Here is a 21,593-nt window from a genome sequence, read left to right on the forward strand (position 1 = left end):
ATGTCTCACCTAGATAAACTCAGGTCTCTTTAGGCAAATCATTGACCGAGTCATATGGTCCTATTACCTTTGCTGTCTACAGTCTGCACTCAGGACAGAGCCGTAGTACACGCTTATCGGCTCAATGTTGGCACTGTAAGGCTTGAAGGCTTGGTGTAAGGGGGCGGGGCGGGGGCGGGGCGCTCTCATCACCTCTCAGTCAATTCGATCACATTCCTTTTGAAAACACGAGCTCGCAGTAGCCACGGTTTGTTTTTGCTGTTTCCTTTTAGACCATGGTCCTATCCTGCACTGCATGGGCGCTTCTGCACTTAGTGTGTCTACTCACGGGAGGACTCCACACTCCCCCACACTCCCCACAGTGGGAGCTTCTCCTGAATAGCATTGCATAATGCCATTCCTCCTATCCTTAGCTTAGACAAAGCATTTGTATAATCAGCCCATTTTTTTGTTGTTGTTGTTGTTAAATTATTTATTTGCATTTAATCAATTTCTGTTTGGGGATTTAGGGTGGAGTGCAGGCCTGCCGCAGCATGTGTAGGAAGGTTAGAAGACAGGTTATAGGAGTCAGTTCTCTTCTTCCACCTTGTGGGCTCCAGGGTTTGAACTTCGGTCCTTAGGCTTGGCCGCAAGCACCTTCACCTGCTGAGTTATCTTGTCAACCATTTAGTCCAAGTCTTCTCTCATAAGTCTGACATATTAAAATAGTCATGGTAAGCAGGGCTTAATATGATGAAAAGGAGAAATTCAGATACAGACCACTGGCATTAAAGGTCACTACTTGGTAACGATTAATAGTACACTCACTAAAATTAAAATTCCTAAGTCAGTGAACTAAAAAATGTAGAATTTCACAATTATGCTTAAGGTTCTGCCCTGAAGATTAAACCTGTGGACCTGTGGATGCACTTTTTGCACTTAAGCATTTATGTGGGGTTTTTGGTTGTTGTTTTGTTGTTGTTGTTTTGCAACAAGGCAGAAGCCCATTGAACCTTGTGAGTCTCCTGGTTAATCACAGATGCCCTGACTTTCTTCTTCATGCAAAAAGGTGGGATAGTAGAACAGTGTAGGAGAGAGGATGCTAATTTGTCTCTATAGTCGCGTGGCTTTTAGAGACCTTTTGCTGCCTATTGATTTCCATAAGAAATATGGCCTGGGACATAGATAACCTCTCTCCTCCTCCTCCTCCTCCTCTTCCTCCTCCTCCTCCTCCTCCTCCTCCAGAGCACCTGTTAGGCTTGCACTTTTCCACACATGACCTGTTCTAGCCAATGGCATGTAAGAAGTGACTTTTACCCTCTGTCTTAGTCAGGGTTTCTATTCCTGCACAAACATCATGACCAAGAAGCAAGTTGGGGAGGAAAGGGTTTATTCAGCTTACACTTCCACACTGCTGTTCATCACTAAAGGAAGTCAGGACTGGAACTCAAGCAGGTCAGGAAGCAGGAGCTGATGCAGAGGCCATGGAGGGATGTTCCTTACTGGCTTGCTTCCCCTGGCTTGCTCAGCCTGCTCTCTTATAGAACCCAAGACTACCAGCCCAGGGATGGCACCACCTACAAGGGGCCCTCCCACCTTGATCACTAATTGAGAAAATGGCCCACAGCTGGATCTCATGGAAGTACTTCCCCCACTGAAGCTCCTTTCTCTGTGATAACTCCAGCCTGTGTCAAGTTGACACGCAAAACCAGCCAGTACACCCTCTCTGGGGTAAACCTTCTAGAGCTGGTATCAGCTCCATCAAGTTCCCTTCCCTCTCCCCTGTGGCAGTGATAGTGTTGGGAAGAACACTTTATTCAGCACCTGTGTCCCTGAGTGAACACGACAGGAAACAAAAGTCTCCCCGGGACCCAAGGCGGGCATGCAGCTCAAGAGATGGTCACTGACCCCAGGGTAGTCATCTTGGAGCCCATTTGATTTTTATTTGAAAAGACAAGCCACTGAACTGAACATGTCACTCCTTGTGGTTAAGAGCTGTAACAAGCAGAGAGATGGCTCAGTGGTTAAGAGCACTGACTGCTCTTCCAGAGGTCCTGAGTTTAATTCCCACCAACCACATGGTGGCTCACAGCCATCCGTAATGAGATCTGACACCCTCTTCTGGTGCATCTGAAGACAGTGACAGTGTAAATTAAATAAACAGTATTTATTTAAATAAATAAATAAGTAAATAATCATAATGATAAGATGAAGAAGAAGAAGAGAAGGAGGAGGAGGAAGAGGAGGAGGAGTAGGAGGAGGAAGAAGAAGAAGAGAAGGAGGAGGAGGAGGAAGAAGAAGAGGAAGAGGAGGAAGAGGAGGAGGAAGAAGAAGAAGAAGAAGAGAAGGAGGAGGAGGAGGAGGAAGAAGAAGAAGAAGAAGAAGAAGAAGAAGAAGAAGAAGAAGAAGAAGAAGAAGAAGAAGAAGAAGAAGAAGAAGAAGATCATTAACATGTTTGCAAGAGATTGGAAATCAACCAAACTGTAGCTCAGGTAGCAGCACTGTTAGTCTAGGTATATGAAGATTGCACAGTGCTGTAAAACTGTCAAAAGTGGGATGTGGTTGTCTGGGGTCATCAGCCTGCCATTTCTCCTGTACAGAATATCCTTTACCAATTAGTCAGCTGCTTTAGTGGCCCTTCCCACTCTGAAGCTGTTCCAGTGTGCTGCCATCTTAAAATGTGTCTGGGGCTGGAGAGAGGGTGGCTCAGTGGTTAAGAGCACGTACTGGCATGGCGCCAGAACTCTGGTCTTGCCTAGACCACAAAAATAGCCCATATTCTAGACTGCTACTCCTTTATCAATATGGCTCTGGCCTGTTCACATCTGACCTTGACCTCTAGATAAGAGTAAGAGGCATAATTGCAGAATTGTCTCCACTTCCTGACCCAACCACTCCAGTGGAAGGTCTTCCCTTTTTGGACAGGTCCCCAAATCACAGAGCTTTTGTTTCTCTTCTGTTTGCTTCTCTTCCTCAGGAAGTAACACCCTATCAGCTGCAAGTGCGTTCCAGCAGTGCGTTTTGGGGACCATTAGCATCATTCCCACTGTCTAGGGGGGGTTCCTGTGGCTTTGTGAGACTTACTTATATCTTCTTGATAGAGGAAGAATGGACTTTCCGAGAGATTAACAATTCTCTCCCCCGCGGTGGGGCAGGGGTGGCTGGAGAGATGGCTCACTAATTAAAAACACTTACTGATCTGGGTTCCGTTTCTTTGTCCTCAGGGCAGCTCACAACTGCCTGTAACACCAATTCCAAGGGATTTAGCACCATTTTCTGCCCTCTGCACGGGGTGGAATAAATAATTACATAAAATGTAATGGATATTTCTTTTAAAATGTCCCAAGGCCAACACCTTCCCTACTCTAAACTCTCTCCTCTCGTGAACTTCCTGCATCTCTGTCTTCTTTCTGGCATTGCTTTGGCAGTTGCTTGCTGGGTCCGCTGGAATGCTACGGTGAACTGCAACCCTAGAGTGTGACGTTTCCAACCACTTTTTTGTTTTAGTATTATTAGTAGTATTAATATTAGTATTATTAGTATCGGCTTTGGACAGAAGTCTTGTTATGTCGTTCAGTTAGTCTCGAACTCTCGAGCCAGATGCCAGGGCGATCCGCCTATGGCTCCGCGGCGCTTCAGTGAAACCCAGCAGTCCTACCCAGAAACGCTTAGCAGAGCCTTCTAAGCTGCCGGGATCACCCAACTTGCCCAGCAACTCGGGGAGATTCAGCAGCTGAACCTTCGGGGGCGGGTGCAAGAGAATGACACTAGGCTAGGCCAATCCCTGCGGGGGCGCCGACCGCCAGCCCCAATCACAAGCGAGCTAGGGAAGCGGGTGACAGCTCCGGCCAAAGATTATCAACTCCAAGCTGAGTGATGATGCTCGGCGGCCGAGTCACCACTAGGGCCCAAAGAACGAGAGTGCGGCGGCGCGGGGAACGGCGCGGACTGAGTCCAGGGCCATTAGAGAGAGAGCTTATCTCTCTTTGCCCTCTAACAGGACTCAAGTGTCCGCTCCCAAGGGACGTCCCCCCTCTTGCGCTCCTGCTCCACCTCACTGTCCCTTCCTTCGGCTCTCCCCAGCTGGCAAACCCGTGCTGAAAAGGCGGGGGCGCGCTGCGCGCCGCACCGGCTAACCAAGAACACAGTCCTGAACACGGTCCCACCTGTGCCTAACCTAGCAGGAAGACTGTAACCGTGGGGTGAGTTTTAAAAACGAAAACAGAAACTCCCATTCCGATCGGGAGCTGCTTTTTACGAGGCCCTTAATCTGCAGCCAAAATAATAATAGTTGCGTAACCTCCGGGTCCCCGGGGAACTTCATTGTTTACCTTATGGGAACCAGCCGGTGCGATTCGGCTCAGCACTGTGAGCATTAGCGAAGCGGAGTTGGCGGGGGCGGGGGGGGGGGTGCTGTTGGAAAGTTAGTTCTGAGAGGCCCTGCTCCTCGGAGGGAAATGGGGTACCCTCTCCCGGCAAGGGCACTCGCTCAGAAATCTGGAACTCATGTTTTTGCTTGCTCATGACACATTGTTCCAACTTCCCCACTTTTGTAGCCTGTGGGATAAGAAATCAACTAATGATTTCTATCCCGTTTCTCTCCCCCCGCTCCCCGCTCCCCGCCCCCAATAGACTCGACCTGCCCACTTGAGCAACATGAAGATTTCGTTCATAGAGCCCGCCATTCTCCTTAATGCGTTTGCTATGACTCTGACCATCCCGCTGACAGCGCAGTACGTGTACCGGAGGATATGGGAAGAAACCGGTAACTACACCTTTGCTTCTGATAGCAATGCCTCTGAATGTGAGCAAAACAAAAGCGACCCCATCTTTGCTTTCCGGGAGGTAAGAAATTAAAACCTCCCGTCTTGTAGTAAACAGGAAATGGAAACAGGTTCCAAACCAAAGAGGCTCTCCAAGGTGTGACCACACCCCCACGCACGAAAATCAAATCAAGCGGCCTTCTCTGCGTTCCCATTTCGATTAATAGTTTCGCTTTTTTCTTGTTTTGTTTTGTTTTGTTTTGTTTTGTTTGTTTTTCAAGACAGGGTGTCTCTGTGTAGTTCTGGCTGTCCTGGAACTCTCTCTGTAGACCAGGCTGGCCTCTGTAGACCAGAAATCTGCCTGCCTCTGCCTCCCAAATGCTGGGACTAAAGGTGTGTGCCACCACTGCCTGTCAATGGTTCCTCTTAACTAACATCTTTACTCTGGCCCTAACTCTCTAATGCACCTCCACACCTGTCTTCCCCCGCCCCCCTTTGTGGGACCAGCTCTTTCGTCCTTAGGAAATCTCATAACGATCTCACCCACTCTTTGTTGGTTTCTTGAAAACAAAAAAGTCTGACAAATTGGACCAGGCTCAGCTGTCTCTCATGGGGGTGGAGCAGCATTTGTTGGGGTCAGGAGGCTACCTTAGATAAGATAAACAGGGCTCCCTGGACTTGAGTCCTGTGTCCACATCTGGACCCGCGAGTGCCTACTTTAGCTCTCAGCATCCTAAAAAGGCTTAGCTAGATGTGTGGGCCCCCCCCCCCACTCGGTTCTCTGCGTATTTGACAAGAGCTTCGTCATCAGTCTCCTGAGCCCCGAGGCAGGCTTTGTCAAGCAGGGTACAGGAGTTGGCATCAGCTGTTTCTCTACAGGGCTGCATTTACAAGCTCAGAACTACTCTCACTAGGGATATTTCGCGGCAACAAAAGACTGACGCTGTCTTCACCCGCACAGATGAGAAGAGGTGGGGCCTGCATGGCTGTCTTCCCCATCGGAGGGTCTCTCTTTCTCACTGGAGGCACTCGCCAGTCCAGAAGTGGACACAGGACTCAACTCCAGGGAGTCCACATCGGAGGCAAATGAGCCTGGGTTGAGGACCTGACAGAGAGCCCCCAAGGGAAGGCCTGAGGCCACCAAAGCAGCTCTAAGGTAGAAGCTAGAGGGGACAAAGTCCAGCTGCATGGTCAAGGCCTCTCCTCACTCATAGCTTCCTGCTGCTGAGGCGAATTTTCTTGGAACAGAGCATTCTGACTAGCCGTAGGGACAGCACAGGCCATAAAGAGTCATAAGGGTTCACTGTCCTCTACAAAGTCTGCTCAGGCCTGTAACACAGGCTGGAGGAGGGTTGTGAGTTCAAGGCCAACCTGGGCTACCCGTCTCAAGGTAGTAACAATAAAGGGGCAGAAGAATGGCTAGATAGATAGACAGACAGAGACAGACAGACAGATGGATGGATGTAGGTAGACAGACAGACAGACAATAGGACTGAGAATGTCCAGGGGCTCATCCTTTCTGAGATTGAGTCAGGGATTGTTGTCAACCCTCCCCAGGTGACGGAGGAAAGTACCTTTTGGTGTTCTACACTGAAGGAAGGCCAGTGTTGGGTCCTCCAGTTCTAGTTGTTGACTAAATGCGTGCGTGTGCGTGCGCACGCGCGCGCACACACACACACACACACACACACACACCATAGAATAGTTTGGCCTCATTTTGCTTTTAGGCAAAGTTCCAATTTGATGTTTCTTTTCCTTTTTTTTTTTTTCAATTGGACTAATATTCAAGAGACTATTTTTTTGTTTTGTTTTGTCGTGTTGTGTTTTATTTTGTTTTTTCAAAGACAGGGTTTCCCTGTGTAGCTCTGGTTGTCCTGGAACTTGCGCTGTAGACCAGGCTGGCCTCACACTCACAGAGATCCACCTGCCTCTGCCTCCTAAGTGCTGAAGTTAAGTGTGTGTTACCATGGTCCAGCCGAGAGACTTCATACTCCAAGGCTTGTTCTCCAAAGTCGGTGCCCTCAGACCTCGGGTGCTTTCCCTAAGAGTGGGGAAGTAGAAACCACTGCCCCACCCCACCCCATTCCCCTGTCCAGCCCTTCCCTGCTGGCCATGGCTGAGACAGAACAGGACAAGAAGGAGGCTGACATCCTCATTTTTGCCTGCATCCCTTCCTTCTGGGTCCTTTCACGATGATGCCGTCCTTGTATGACTTCTCGGAGACGACCTCCTCCATCTGACTCTGAAAGCCTGCCTTCCTGCTCCGAGCTTCCATTTCTAGCAACTGGCTCTGTCATATGATCTCAGCCCCTCGATTTCCAAATATGGGGCTAGGAGTTTGAATACTGGCCACCTTCAGAAATAAGGAGCCAGCCCTGGGAGAGTACTAGAAAAACAAGATTCCTTTCTTACTACCTTGCCCCAAGTGCCATTGTGTGTAAAAGGACCTCGCGCATTATGACAGGGAGCCCTGCCCTGATTGGCCAGGTTTGTCTGTCTTCCTTGTCAGAGTCTATGTCTTGGTTGCTGTGATAAAACTCTGAGCAAAAAACAACGTGGAAGGGGAGTTTGTCTGGCTTATAGGTTAGAGCCCATCACGGAGGGAAATCAAGGTGGGAACCTAAAATAGAGACCTCGGGAGAACGCTGCTTAAAGGCTCGCTCCCAGCTTGCCCAGTGGCCTTTCTTAAGCAATCAGGACGAGCTGCCCAGGAATGGCACCGCCCACAGTGGACTGGGCCCTCTCTCACCAATCAACAATCAAGAAAAATGCCCACAGACATGGCCGCAGGGTCCCTCCTCCAAGCTGTGTGTCAAGTTGACAGCTAAAACTGACTAGGACACGTCCCAATAATATACCAACGTGTGCCTACGTGCTAGCATGTAACATTTCAGGGTATGGGAAGAAGAAGAATCTAAGCTTGGAATGGTGGTGCATTGCCTGTAATTCTAGCACCCAGGAGACAGATGCCGGAAGATCATGAGTTCAAAGCCAACCTGGGAAACTTAGTAAGACACCCTGTCTCAAAAATCCAAGGGCCTGCCAGGCGGTGGTGGCACACACCTGTAATCCCAGCACTCTGGGAGGCAGAGGCAGGCGGATTTCTGAGTTCCAGGCCAGCCTGGTCTACAGAGTGAGTTCCAGGACAGCCAGGGCTACACAGAGAAACCCTGTCTCAAAAAAGCCAAATCCAAAAAAAATAAATAAATAAAATAAATAAAAAATCAAGGGCTGAGGATATAGCTTAATTACAGAGGGCTTACTTGGCATGCAAAGCCGTTGTCACCACCAAATAGGTCATAATAAACCATATTATTATTACTGAACATCTGTAATTCCAGTACTAGAGAGAGAGAAGCAGAGGGTTAAAAGGTCAAGACCAACCCAGGCTATATAAGGAGACCTTGTCTCAAAATCTAAAAATAACTAAAGAATAAACTGAGCTCTTTCACCTATTTGATAATTGAAAGACTGTATTTTAAGGGGAAGTCTTATTTCCCAACCATTTTTATTAACACTGACGTACGTACATACATACATACATGTGTGTGTGTGTGTCTTAGTGTTCTTTTGCTGTGAAGAGACACCATGACATGACTGAAAGGGCTTAAAAGGGGAGAGTATAGGGGGTTAGGGGAGTGTGGCTAGGCGGCGTGGGGGAAGGTGTCCAGGCGGGCCCTTGCCTGGGCACCTCTGCCTCTGAGAGACCACACACACTCAGGCATAGTATAGAATAGAGTTTATTTAGAGTAGGGGATGGGAGTTAGTGGTAGAGAGAGGTAGAGAGAGAGAGAGAGAGAGAGAGAGAGAGAATAGAGAGAGTGGAGGCCGGCCATGACCACGTGGAGGGGAGAAGAGCCCCAGGGGCAGAGAGGTGAGAATGTGGGAGAGCAGAGAGCAAAGAGGGAGAGGAGGAGCAAGTAGCCCCTCTTATAGTGGGCCAGATCTCTGGGGCGGGGCAGACCTGGCTATTGCCAGGTAGGTGTGGGGTGGAGCTTAGACAGAACCCCAACAATGACCATGGCAACTTTATAAAGGAAAACATTTAACTGGGGCTGGCTCACAGTTCAGAGGTTTAGTTTATTGTTGTCATGGTGGGAAGCATTGGCACCCAGGCAGGCTCGGTGCTGGAGAGGAGCTCTAGAATCCAGTTCTACATCTGGATCCACGGCAGCAGGAAGACACAGCCACTAGGCCAGGCTTGAGCTTCTGAAACTTAGAAGCCCACCCCCAGTGACACTCATCCTCCAACAAGGTCACGCATTCTAGCAAGTGTCTATGGGGGACATTTTATTATTATTATTTTTTTTTTTTTGGCTTTTCGAAACAGGGTTTCTCTGTGTAGCCCTGGCTGTCCTGGAACTTACTCTGTAGATCAGCCTGACCTTGAACTCAGAAATCCACCTGCCTCTGCCTCCCAAGTGCTATGGGGGACAGTTTTACTCAAATCACCACAATATATATGCACACACACACACACACACACACACACACACGCACACGCACACACACAATGTTGCTGGGACTGGAGGATTACAAACTAGTGACCAGCCTGGTTGAGGCCTTGTCTCAAAAGAAAACTTTATTTTTGCGTTAATCTATTTTTTTCAGTGTTCCAAGTTCTTGAAGCCTTGTGACCAGAAGTCTCACTCACCTCCACGCTTGTCCCAGGCAATGCGTTTAATCTCCGCGGGGACCTTACACCATAGTTGGGGCTTTTGGCTAAGCAGTAAAGAAGTGGGGTCTAGCTGTGCTTGTTGACTTTCGTAGAGGAAGGACCTTTCTAACCACTTGATACACCCTTTGCTTGTTAAATAATTACTTCTCAAGTAGCAAATTAATAACAGGAATCTGATAACAGTGACTTCTTCTTGGGCAACTTTTTTTTTTTTAAGTGTAGAATAGAGTTTATTCAGGGCTGTGGGAAGAGGGGTTAAGAGGGTAGTAGAGGCAGAGAAAGGCAGAGAGAGGGAGAGAGTAGAGAAGTAGAGGCCGGCCATGACCACATGGAAAGGAGCCCAAGAGATCAAGAGAGAAACAAGCAGGAGGCAGGAGTAAGAGACGGGGCAACTTTTTGAAAAGATGTTTTTACTTTAAATGTACGGATGTTTCGCCTGTGTGTGTGTGTGTGTGTGTGTGTGTTTCTGTTGTACAGTGCGCTCAGAGGGCAGACGAAGGCATCAGAGACTGATGTTACAAATGGCTGTGAGTCACCATGTAAGTGGTGGAAACTGAACTCGGGTCCTCTGAAAGAGCAGCCAGTGCCCCTGACCACCGAGCCATCTCTCCAGGCCCATAGCCTGTTCTTATGCCCCCAATTATAACTCCAGAAGGAACTGTTCTTTGAGTTTGTCTTGTTAAAGATCTTGGGTTTTTTGTTTGTTTTGGTTTGTTTTTGTTTTGTTTTATTGTTTTTTGAGTCTGGGTTTCTCAGTGTAGCCCTGACTGTCCTGGAACTCACTCTGTAGACCAGGCTGATCTCAAAGTCAGAAATCCGCCTGCCTTTGCCTCCCAAGTGCTAGGACTAAAGGTGTGCACCACGACTGCCTGGCAAGATCTTGTTTTTGTTTTTGTTTTAAAGCAACAAACAATTTTCCCAGACTACAGAGGAGGGTGTGGCTGTTCAAGACTGGGTGAGAACTAACAGAAGAAAGTGGAAGACAGACTTGGGTGGACCAGTATAAATGAGAACAGGAACCCCAAGGGGAAAACCTGCTTGAGAAATTGGTTAAAAGGTGACTTTATATCTATTTACTCAGCAATTACTTACCTGATGACTACTGTAAGTACAAAAAGATGCACTCATAGAACAGGCAAGACTCAGTACTGAACCTTGTGCCGGGCAGTTCGGATGTCTTTAACGTTAACCCTCCCATCAAAGTAAGATTTTGTTCCCTCCTGTCAGAAGAAGCGGGTGACAGACACAATCATGTGATAGTATCCTCTACTGCCTGCAAGTGGCAGAGGCCTTATCTCCTTCAGCCATGACTTCATTCAGTATCCACCAAGAGCCTGCCTTGTGCCCAGTGCTGTCTTCAGTGACACGGAGGGTAAGAAGACAAAGGTCTGGCTCTCTGTAGATTAGGTTCTAGTGGGGCAGAAAAACACTCAATGTTTTATGGTTTATTAATTATCAGGCTGCTTTCTGGCAGCATGGGCCTTTTGCTCTTTACACATAGTATTTCACATTATAAACATACCATATGGCCAATGCGTGAAGGACAAAACTAAGACATGGAAAACACAATATGCCTTTTTTATTTTATTTTATTTTATTTTATTTTATATTTTATTTTCATTGGTGTTATGTTCTGCCTCCAGGTTAAAACATCAGATCCCCTGGAACTGAAATTAGAGACAGTTGTGAAGTGCCATGTGATTGCTGGGATTTGAACCTGGGTCCTTTGGAAGAGCAGCCAGTGCTCTTAACTGCTGAGCCATCTCTCCAACTCCCACAATATGTCTTTAAAAGACTTTTTAAATGAGTGTGTGTGTGTGTGTGTGTGTGTGTGTGTGTGTGTGTTGCCTGGATGCATGTATGTATGCTATATACATGCCTAAGTGCTTAAAGAGGCAAAAAGGAAGATGCCAACCCCTAGAAGTGGAGTTACAGAGAGTTAGATATTACCACGTGGATGATGGGAATGAAGCCGGGATCCTCTGCAAGAACGGCCAGTGCTCTAACCACGGAGCCATATCTCCAGCCCCACATTATGTCCTTAAAAAGTTCTTCCCATCAAATGGCTGCCGTAGTGACTGTCCCAGCTCCGCAGGTGTGTGCCCTTGTGTACACATGGCCCCTTGTCTATTGTCATTGTATTCTGGTCCATGGCTGCAGCTGTCTTACGCAGTGCAAGATTCTTCTGGATCTATCTCATTGCTTCTATAGTAAATGAAGGAATCTATTCTCACGCGTTCTGCCGGTGGACACAAAGATTAAAAGGGTCTGTTTAGTTAGAGACTGTAGAGCAAATATATAAGATGTGTATATGTTTGCGTCTCTCCTGTAACCTAGGCGGGCAGTGTTGGTTTCTGCGCAAAAGTCCTGTCTGTTCCCCACACTCACTCGCGGTGGAGCCGTGGGCCGCAATGAGTTACACCAGGCCAAACAGTTCCACGTGGGACTTTATTTAAGATAGGGAAGGGGTAGCGGGCGGGAAGGAAGGAGAGAAAGAGAGAAGAGAAAAGGAGGAGGGGGAAGAAGCACTGCCCGGTTATATACCGGTGGTGACGTAATTACAGGTAAAGGTAGGCTATGGAATTCTGGGTAAACGGCAGCTGTTGCCTTGGCAACAGCCCTATACATTGTCTTAATATTTGCTTGTATGGCGTCACAAGCTTTGCAGGCCTCGGGTACCTACAGGCAGGAAGACACATCACAGCAAAGGTCCTCATCACTGAGGGTGCAGAACAGGAGTCACAATGATCTCTCAGTGCAAATGGTTCACGGGGGTGGGATGGGGTTGGGTGGGACTGAGAGAATCTGTGACAACAGAGTCTGTGACATGCACACGTCCTTTGAACAGACGGACACACCACGGCATACGTTTTTCTCCTTGTAGCTTTGAATCTCTACCCTGCATGGTGTGTGGGTCTCATGATGAAGTATGGGTGTGTTACCTGCTAACGTGTGCTTTATAATCGTTACTCTGGCCTCACATGCCCCGGGCTTCCCACTCATAACCAGAAGCAATGCCAGGGTCTTTTTATGGTCGTAGCATCCGTCGACTCGTTGCCTTTGTCCTTACAGGAAGTTCAGAAAAAGGCATCTCTCTTCAGCCTGCAGATGGAAATGAGTGGCTTAGTTCCGGGTCTGGTGTCTACCTTCATGCTTTTGTCGAGCAGTGACAACCACGGACGGAAGCTTCCCATGGTCCTGTCCTCGCTTGGCTCTCTGGGAACCAACGGTTGGCTGTGCGCGATGTCCTACTTTGACCTTCCTCTCCAGCTTCTGGTCGCATCCACCTTCGTTGGCGCCCTCTTTGGGAATTACACCACCTTCTGGGGAGCTTGCTTCGCCTACATTGTAGATCAGCAGAAAGAATATAGGCAAAGAATCATCCGGATAGCCATCCTGGATTTTATGCTCGGCGTCGTTGCTGGGCTAACAGGCCTGGCATCCGGTTATTTTATCCGAGAACTGGGTTTCGTGTGGTCCTATTTCATTATTGCCGTAGTAATTGCAGTCAGCCTGGCCTACATTTTATTTTTCCTCAGTGATCCCATAAAGGAGTCATCTCAGACTGTCACTATGTCCTGTATCGAAAGCCTCAAGGATCTGTTTTACCGGACTTACATGCTTTTTAAAAATGGCTCCGGCAAGCGGCAGTCTTTGCTCTGTCTGCTGATTTTTACCCTTGTCGTCTATTTTTTTGTGATTTTCGGCATCTCCCCGATTTTTACACTTTATGAGCTGGGCCCTCCGCTCTGCTGGAATGAGGTCTACATAGGCTATGGTTCCGCTTTGGGTAGTGTCTCCTTTGTGAGTAGTTTCCTAGGCATATGGCTGTTTTCTTATTGTTTGAAGGATATTCACATTGCCTTCGTTGGCATCTTCACCACCATGTTAGGGATGATGCTGGCTGCGTTCACCAAGACCACTCTGATGATGCTTTTAGGTAAGTGTCTGATTTTATGCAAGATGAAGTCAGCCTGTTGGGGGGGGGGGGGCTTACACTCAGTACAAAGCTCTCTGTGAACCCATTCTGTTTCAAGTGAACAGCTAGCTTGCCAGAAGCCAACAATCAGAATGCCAGGTTTAGCAAGACATGACAAATACTCAGAATCAACATGATTTTCCAGATTTGTATATTTGCCAAGAATAGGTTGAGGGACATTTTTTGTGTGATTCAGTCCTTGAGGGTAGCTTCCATTGGAAGGAGTGTCCCCTCGAATGCTGTGATGGAAAGGGTTGTGGAACTGTAATACAGAATCTTGGTCCAAGTCGGCCATTTGTACCACGAAGGTATTAAGTCCTTTCCGCTTGCCGGAGACACAGTTTAAAGACTCAGAATGGGACTTGACTTCCTCCTGTATCGCTGGGTGACCTTGGCATGTCTGTCCCTCTGAGCCCTTCCTATGGTGGGCACAGGAGTGCTCCGTTCAGAGGGTCTTAGATAAATGGAAAGCACTTAGCGCAGTGCCTTTTAGGCAGTAGAAGCTACGCCCCTGTTTCCACAAAGAGTGCCAAAGCCATATTAAGTCAACATATGCATGCAAATACTCTGGAAAATGTAAATATGTCGTTTGCAAAAGCAAATGCCATTATTTGGTGGTATGAGTAAAAATGATTCTTTTTGTTTGTTTGTTTGTTTGTTTGTTTGTTTGTTTTTCCCAAGGCAGGGTTTCTCGGTGTAGCCACGGCTGGAAGCATAGTTTAGCTGGGTGGTGGTGGCGCACGCCTGTAATCCCAGCACCCTGGGAGGCAGAGGCAGGCAGATTTCTGAGTTCAAGGCCAGTCTGGTCTACAGAGTGAGTTCCAGGACAGTCAGGGCTATACAGAGAAACCCTGTCTCGGAAAAAAAAAATCCCCCTCACACACACACACACACACACACACACACACACAAGATGCATAGTTTAAAGCTGCCTATAATGGAGCACACCTTTAATCCCAGAATGTGGGAGGTAGGGGTTGGGAGGTCCATGTGAGTTTGAGGACAGTGTAGTCTACATAGTAAGTTCCAGATTAGCCAGGGCCGCATAGTGAAACCTCTGTCAAAACAAACGGACAGAAAACCACACACGTAAACATGTGTGTGTGTGTGTGTGTGTGTGTGTGTGTGTGTAATTTATATATGTATGTATTATATATATAATTTAAGAGCAGAAATAATTGTGTTCATACTTTCCAGCCAGAAAATGAACCAACAAGACAATAAAGAGCCAGCTTCCCTATAAAGGAATCCTTAGAGTAAGGGCATACAAGCCCCAAGAATTCCCGTCCTAAGAATAAAAAGTGTATAAAAGGAACTGGAGGGATGGGTCGTCCGTTAAGAGCAGGTACTGCCCTTACGGAGGACCTGAGTTCAGTTCCCAGGCTCATGACCACCTGATCTGGGGGATCCAGCACTCGCTTCTGCCACCATGGGCACACACACACATGCACACACCACACACACACACACAAACACACAGGAAGATAATATTTTTAAAATAGGTAAAATGTAATTAGTAGTCAGAACTTGCTAAATAAGTTATTGCATCATTAGAAAAATAGGCAGATGTGTCTCATCTGGACCAAATAGGCAGACTGAATACACCTGTACCAAAATGTCCATGGATACTATTTGTAGGACCAAAACCAGAATTCTAGAATGAAGTAAGCCTCAGATGACTGGCCAGTAGTCGGTTAATCTATTAGGTAAAACTGCAATGAGCTGGATCTTCAGCTGCAGTGAGTCAGGGTGTTCACAGGAGGCAGTGTCTAGGCGGGAGAGCATCCTGACTGCCTGATTTGCTCTAGGCGAGCAAGCATCTGGACTCGGTCTGATTTACCTGTATCATTTGTTTCTCTCTCAGTCAGGATTCCATTCTTTTTCACCATCATGCCGCTTTCCGTCCTGAGGTCCATGATGTCAAAGGTGGTCCACTCGACTGAGCAAGGTGAGGTTGCTTTAAAGCCTGTAACGGATGTCCCAACTTCAGTCATTACAGTTGATGGTTCGAAGCTTCTGAGTAGCCTACCTCATTCCTGCCAGGGCCTCCTTCTGACAGAAGTGCCTAGCTTTGTCGAAGCTGGGTTATACTCAGGCAGAGGGGCCCTGCTTGGGGGGTCCTGCTTTAGAAGTCTTCTCTGGCCTTGTCTCAGCCAGAAGAAGAAAGGAGACCTTGGAGTCAAGAGGTTTGACCCATCATGCACTTCAGCTCCTCTACCCCCTCTAGCTGCAGTCTGGCTACCAGGGCCACTCTGCTTTATATCCACTGAGTGCCTGGACGATCCTCTTCCGTGGACTGTGCCCAGCCCTCGTGTACTCCCTCTCCACCAAACTGGGGACCAGTGGTGACTCTTCATAGGCAGGTCTGTCCTGACCTTGGAGTTGTACAAAGGTGTTGATACCTGGATGTGACTGATCCCTTCTGAGCCAGACATTGAGGGGAAGTCAAATGGGGTAGGCTTTGGACATCTTACTCATTGCTGTTTAGTTTCTAGATGGAACTCTTGAAAAGCCTGGGAATTGTGTGTTCTCATTGATTGCACCCAGCCTTCCACAGTATAGACACGACATACTTTATCCTTTGTGGGTTTGTAGTCTAAGAAGCAGTGGCATACATATGAAAATTTCAAACTTATTATTTTGCACACTGACCAAAAAATTCATGAAAATAATTAAACCAATTTTAAGCTGGATAGTATTTGTATATAATTTATACATAACCTTAGGCTTCTGCCCTCTCTAGATGACCTGTAACTCCTAAGATGCTATAAATGTTTAAATAGTCATTTTACTGTATACTGTTGTTTAGGGAATAATGACAAGAAAAAAATTATGTCTGTGCACACGTTTAGTGCCTAACTATACGTTTGATGGATGGTTGGCCAAACCTTCAGATGTTGAAGCCCATGGATACAAGGGGCCATCCATGCTTAGAAGGTGATAGTAACCTTCAGTTACATTCTTGCTTTGGGCTCCAGAAATGTGTTCTTCTGGGCTTGAATCAGAAGCCAGGTTGGAAGCACAAAGCTGGTTCAAGCCCAGGGAATGGAATGTGATACAGAGGGTGGACCGTGTGGAGGCAGCCAGAGAGGGGGCCCAGAGAGGGCGGCCCAGAGAAGAATCACCACAACCCCAGGCTGCTTCTTTCTCTTGACTGAGTGTGTAAGGTGGCCATCAGGGAAGTCCCCTGTGGCAGATGGGAGCACAGGAGCCTAGAGCTTTGGAGGTGCAAGTAGAGATTCGCCACACGGGGTAGATAAGAGCTGCAGGGCCAGGTGGTGGTGGTGGTGCACACCTTTAATCCCAGCACTTGAAGAGCTGTAAGCGGGTGCTGGCATCTGTGGTGCTGTCCTCCCTCTGTATTCTATGAATATCATCAGACTTAGGTACTTTTCCTGTCTTGTATTTGAGCCTTGAACGAATGTTCTTACAGAGCATTCGTGAACCACTCCTAGTAGTGCACTTGCCTTTGTGTCTGTTTAGTCAATGCTGGGGAAAATTGCAAACTTCACTCAGGTTTAAAAGAGGACAATTGGTTCTTGGCCGCTCGTAAATCAAGCTTTGTCTTCCTTGAAGGCCTTCATAAACTATGTTGTGATGGTTCTTGTCTCAGTTAGGGATTTACTGCTGTGAAGAGACACCACGACCAAGACAACTCTTATACATAAAACTTTGATTGGGCTGGCTTACACTTTCAGAGTTCAGTCATTATCATCATGGTGGGAGCATGGCAGTGTCCAGGCAAACAGAGTGCTGGAGGAGGAGCTGAGGGTTCTACACCTCGATCAGAAGGCAGCCTGGCCGAGACTCATTCCACATTGGGTGGAGCCTGAGCACTAGGAGACTTAAAAGCTGGCCTCCACAGTCGCCCCCTTCCTCCCACAAGGCCACACCTATTCCAATGAGGCCACACCTACTCCAATGAGGCCACACCTACTCCAATGAGACCACACCTACTCCAATGAGGCCACACCTACTAGTGCCACTTCCAGTGGGCCAAGCATATTCAAACCACCACAATTATCTAGAGAGCACTTAGGAAAAGAAAAGTCTATAAAGGTGCCATGGACAAACAGACCATTGTTCTTGACTTCCACAGTGGTTCCTCTGATGGGACACCAAAAGAATAGCAACAACAAAAAAAAGAATTTAGTTCAGGGGCCGAGAGATGGCTAGGCGGTTGAGAGCACTAGCTGCTCTTGTCAGACCTGGATTCTGTCTCAGCACCCAATGGTGACTCAGAACCATCTGTAAACTCCAGTTCCAGGGGATCTAACACCTTCTGGCTTTCATGGGCACCAGGCATGCATGTGGTGCATACACAGCCGCAGGCCGTACATTAATATACATAAAATAAATCTAAAAAAGAATAATTATAATAATTATCTTGTTCCTATCTCTGAACTAAGAAGAATGTTAGATAGTGGTCAAATTTCAATATCTCAATATAATCCCAATTCTTTATTTTTTTTAAAAAATGATTACTTTATGAAAATATGATGAACTTTAATCAAAGGAGAGGGGAGAGGCCACAGAGGCCACCAGGTGAAGCTGCTCTCTGCTCTATGAAATCTGAGTGTCTGGAGGCTGGGGCACAGCTCAGATGGAGAACACACGCTTGAGAAACCGGAAGAGAGAGAGAAATAGCATTATGGTCATGTTTCTGAAAATCCCTGTGTTTTTAAAAGTCTTCTGACCTAGACTTGCTGTCTTGCTTTGGGAACACTCTCAAACTCATAGTGAGTATAAATCAGGACACAACAAGACGGTTCTGATTTCTGAATTGCTTGATTTTTTTTTTGGGGGGGGGGGTGTTTCCAAGACAGGGTTTCTCTGTGTAGCCCTGGCTGTCCTGGAACTCACTCTGTAGACCAGGCTGGCCTCGAACTCAGAAATCCACCTGCCTCTGCCTCCCAAGTGCGGAATTAAAGGAGTGTGCCACCACCACCCGGCTGCTTGATTTTTTTTAATAATTCCTTTTAAAGATTTATTTATGTACATGGATATTTTGTCTGCATGTATGTCTGTCTGTACACCAAAAGCAGTCAGGTGATCCCATGAGATGACAGTTGTAGATGGTTGTGAGCCACCACGTAGTTGCTGGAAATTGAACTCAGGACTCCTGAAAAAGCAGCTAGTTCTTTTAACCATTGAGCCATCTCTGCAGCCCGCTTGACTTCTTTATTATTATTATTATTATTATTATTATTATTATTATTATTAGGTCTTTTGGATTTGGTTTTTTAGAGATAGGGTTTCTCTGTATAGCCCTGGCTGTCCTGGAACTCACTCTGTAGACCAGGCTGGCCTTGAACTCACAAATCCACCTGCCTCTGCCTCCCAGAGTTCTGGGATTACAGGCGTGCGCCACCACCGCCCGGCCACACTTCTTTTTTTAATGTCTATACTCACTCTGCATGTATTTGGTCCAGCTTATGTCTCCAACTATTCAACATGTTAGATTGCTTAGAGGAGTCAAGCATCAAGCCAATGCTATTCTGTAAGAGCTCATTGTAGCAGACAGATGGCACCCGGCCTGACCTACTTACCTTAGAGAATAGATGGACTCCCTTTTGTATCAGAACCAGCACTGTACAGTCAGGCCGTGTACTGTGTACTGTGGCGCTATTCCCGGGAATATCAAGAAACACGAACAAAACTAAGCAAGTAGGAAAGCCAGTTAAACCAACTCTGCGCATCACCATAAATCATGAGGGCAGTACATCTACATGCTCCTGGGTGATTGGTGAGCAGAGTCCACAGTTAAACCTTCATTTATTCATTTAACACATGTTTATTAAATGGCTACCATGCATCAGCTGGGCCCCGGGGACCTCACAGAAGCAGAACAGATGTGTGTGTGGAATTGAAAGAGCTGGCGCTCAGACAGGAGATACGTAAATGTCCACACAGGAGGTCCTGTCTGTGGCTAGATTTCTGTCTAACAGGAAGGGTTAGCTTGAGGCTGGCATGGAGAGCACCGCAGTCTCCAAATGAGTCAGCTGCTGGTACCTTTGTAAGCTTTCGTCTGTAGCCATCAGAGCTCAGCTATTTGAGGTTTTCAGCATCTCTCCCAACAGGTCCACAAGGAGCAAACACCTCGGCTCAGATTGTTCGTCTGCAAAATGCATCGGTGACTTTGGCGGGGGTGGGGATGGGGGGGACCCAGAGTTGTTGCTGTTGAGACAGGTTCTCATGAATGACCTTGAATATTTGATCCTCCTGAGCCCCATCGGAGTGTGTGCCAACCACACCTGGCTTGTGCGGTGCTGGCTTCTCTTGTGCTAGACAAGCACTCTGCCTCCTGAGTCACATCCCCAGTGCCTCCCACGGGTATTGAGAGGATGGCTTTCATTCGCCAAGTTGTCCTCCATGGCTGTTTTCAGTGAAGGAGTTCTCTCTGCTCACTTTTGACTATTTTGTAATTCAGCTTTCTCTTTCTCCCTCCGTGCCTTTGCCCCAAATAGGTGCACTGTTTGCTTGCATAGCTTTCTTAGAAACACTTGGTGGGGTTATGTCAACTACTGCGTATAACGGGATCTATTCAGCCACTGTTGCCTGGTGTCCTGGCTTCATCTTTCTGCTGTCTGCCGGCCTCCTGGTCCTCCCAGCCATCAGCCTATGGTACGTAGCTCTCCCATCACTGCATCCATGGGCGATTGGGTTAAATGAATTGTCATCTTCTACCAGCAAAGTGGCACCGACTCTTGACCATTTGCTTCAGAGGATGCTTTTCTCAAGAATTATCGGCCGTGAATGCACCTGTCAATAACTTGAGAACTTAAAATGAGACAGTGCCATTGGCTGTTGAGAACTAGCAGGAAGTGGTGGCCTTTGGTCTCAGACATAGAGGAGTCACTTTATGGGATTCTAAGGTGCCATAGCATAACAACTGAGTATCTTGGGGATGTAGGGAAGAGAAGAAAAAATCAATGAGTTTAGTAATTTTAGAACACATAAACATATACATAACAAATCAGTGGGGTTCAAGATGCCAGGGTATACCTGTTACATAGAACTTGTATAATTTATTAAAGGCCACGTATGGGTGGGAAAGGCAGGATCTTGTATAATAAGATACCTTATGTATCTCTTAACCCATTCCAAATTCTTGTTTGTTTCATAGTGGTGTCCAGTGCATTGGCTGGGAAGAGGGAAGCTACACACTGCTCATTCACGAAGAGCCCAGAGAGCACACATCAGACTAGTGACAGCCAGCAGCAGTGCGCACGACCCTATGCTCGACTCCTGAAGAATATGAACTCCACAATCAGTATTTCAATAGCAAGCCACGGGACAAAATCCTGTCTCCTAAACCAAGTGAGTTGGGAGGAAGAATCCAGTTCTGCTTGTGTGGCCACCCAGCAGCACACTGTGGTCTTCAAAGAACAGGCCCCAGTACTGTCCACACTTCTCCAGGGACCAGACAAACACCGTGGAGAGCAGAGGAAGGCTTGGGAAACCTTGCTTAAAAGCAATAACTTCACTGCCATACTCTAATCTCTCATGTGGAGATTAAGGAGTTTTGACCTCAGTCTCTCTGTCAACACAATGGGCTCGCTTGGCCACTCAGGGATTTTGAAGACATAATAAGGAATTTTTATTTGGAATAATCACTGATATGGAAATAATGTTTCAGGCATTTCTAGTTCTTCCTGTACTTGACTGCTGTCTTAAGAGCCTGTCAAGGCTCTACTAATGGAATGAAAAATCCTTGAACAGAAGCTCCTTTTAAAATATGCGTTTTTCACTTTTCCTAGTATTTAATTCAGTGACAAGCCTGATGGTGTTTTTATATGTAATGAAGGGAGTGGGTAGAAAATCAGATTATAAATAAAATTGTCTTAGATTTGAAAACTGAGCCGACAGCGCAGTGTAGTATAAAGTCACACCTGACGGTCTGTTCTCACTCCACAGCACAGCAGAAGGCTGTCTGTCGTGGCGCACACACCCTGGCTGGCTTTCTACCTCTGATCTCTTCATCCCTTCCTCCTTCTCTGGCTCCACACCGGGCTGAGAAGGATGTTTGTAAAACACAGATTTTATCTTTTCCAGCAACTGTTGCTCATAGGGAAATAATCAGGCAAGCATGTGACTCCCAGCCCAATCCCGTGCTATCCCAGTCACAACATCCCACACCCACACTTAGATCCACCCTCCACCCCAAACACCTCCTCCTCTCCTTTCTAGACAC

General features: G+C 47.1%; 1 protein-coding gene across 3 annotated transcripts; it reads left to right on the top strand.

Moving 5' to 3' along the window:
• Nucleotides 1-3,842: 3,842 nt before the first annotated feature.
• Slc46a3 (solute carrier family 46 member 3) lies at nt 3,843-21,260 on the top strand. 3 transcript variants are annotated; one of them, XM_052167893.1, is made up of 6 exons: nt 3,843-4,181; nt 4,612-4,824; nt 12,493-13,360; nt 15,264-15,347; nt 19,867-20,023; nt 20,526-21,260. In XM_052167893.1, exons 2-6 carry the CDS (start codon nt 4,636-4,638, stop codon nt 20,605-20,607), a joined length of 1,380 nt encoding a protein of 459 aa, XP_052023853.1. In that variant the 5' UTR covers nt 3,843-4,181; nt 4,612-4,635; the 3' UTR covers nt 20,608-21,260. The 3 variants fall into 3 exon arrangements, with proteins under 3 accessions (XP_052023853.1, XP_052023855.1, XP_052023854.1); XM_052167895.1 differs by lacking the exon at nt 3,843-4,181 and having other exon boundaries at nt 4,646-4,744; XM_052167894.1 differs by lacking the exons at nt 3,843-4,181; nt 4,612-4,824 and adding an exon at nt 11,271-11,515.
• Nucleotides 21,261-21,593: the final 333 nt, after the last annotated feature.

Source organism: Apodemus sylvaticus, chromosome 22 (genome assembly GCF_947179515.1).
Source record: "Apodemus sylvaticus chromosome 22, mApoSyl1.1, whole genome shotgun sequence".
NCBI classification, from domain to species: Eukaryota; Metazoa; Chordata; class Mammalia; order Rodentia; family Muridae; genus Apodemus; species Apodemus sylvaticus.

Bases quoted from the DNA above. Each gene is read 5' to 3' on its own strand.
- Slc46a3 (XM_052167893.1), top strand. From the start codon at position 4,636: ATGAAGATTTCGTTCATAGAGCCCGCCATTCTCCTTAATGCGTTTGCT. The intron at 4,825-12,492 runs GTAAGAAATTAA...TTGTCCTTACAG, and splicing joins CCATCTTTGCTTTCCGGGAG to GAAGTTCAGAAAAAGGCATC. The intron at 15,348-19,866 runs GTGAGGTTGCTT...TGCCCCAAATAG, and splicing joins GGTCCACTCGACTGAGCAAG to GTGCACTGTTTGCTTGCATA.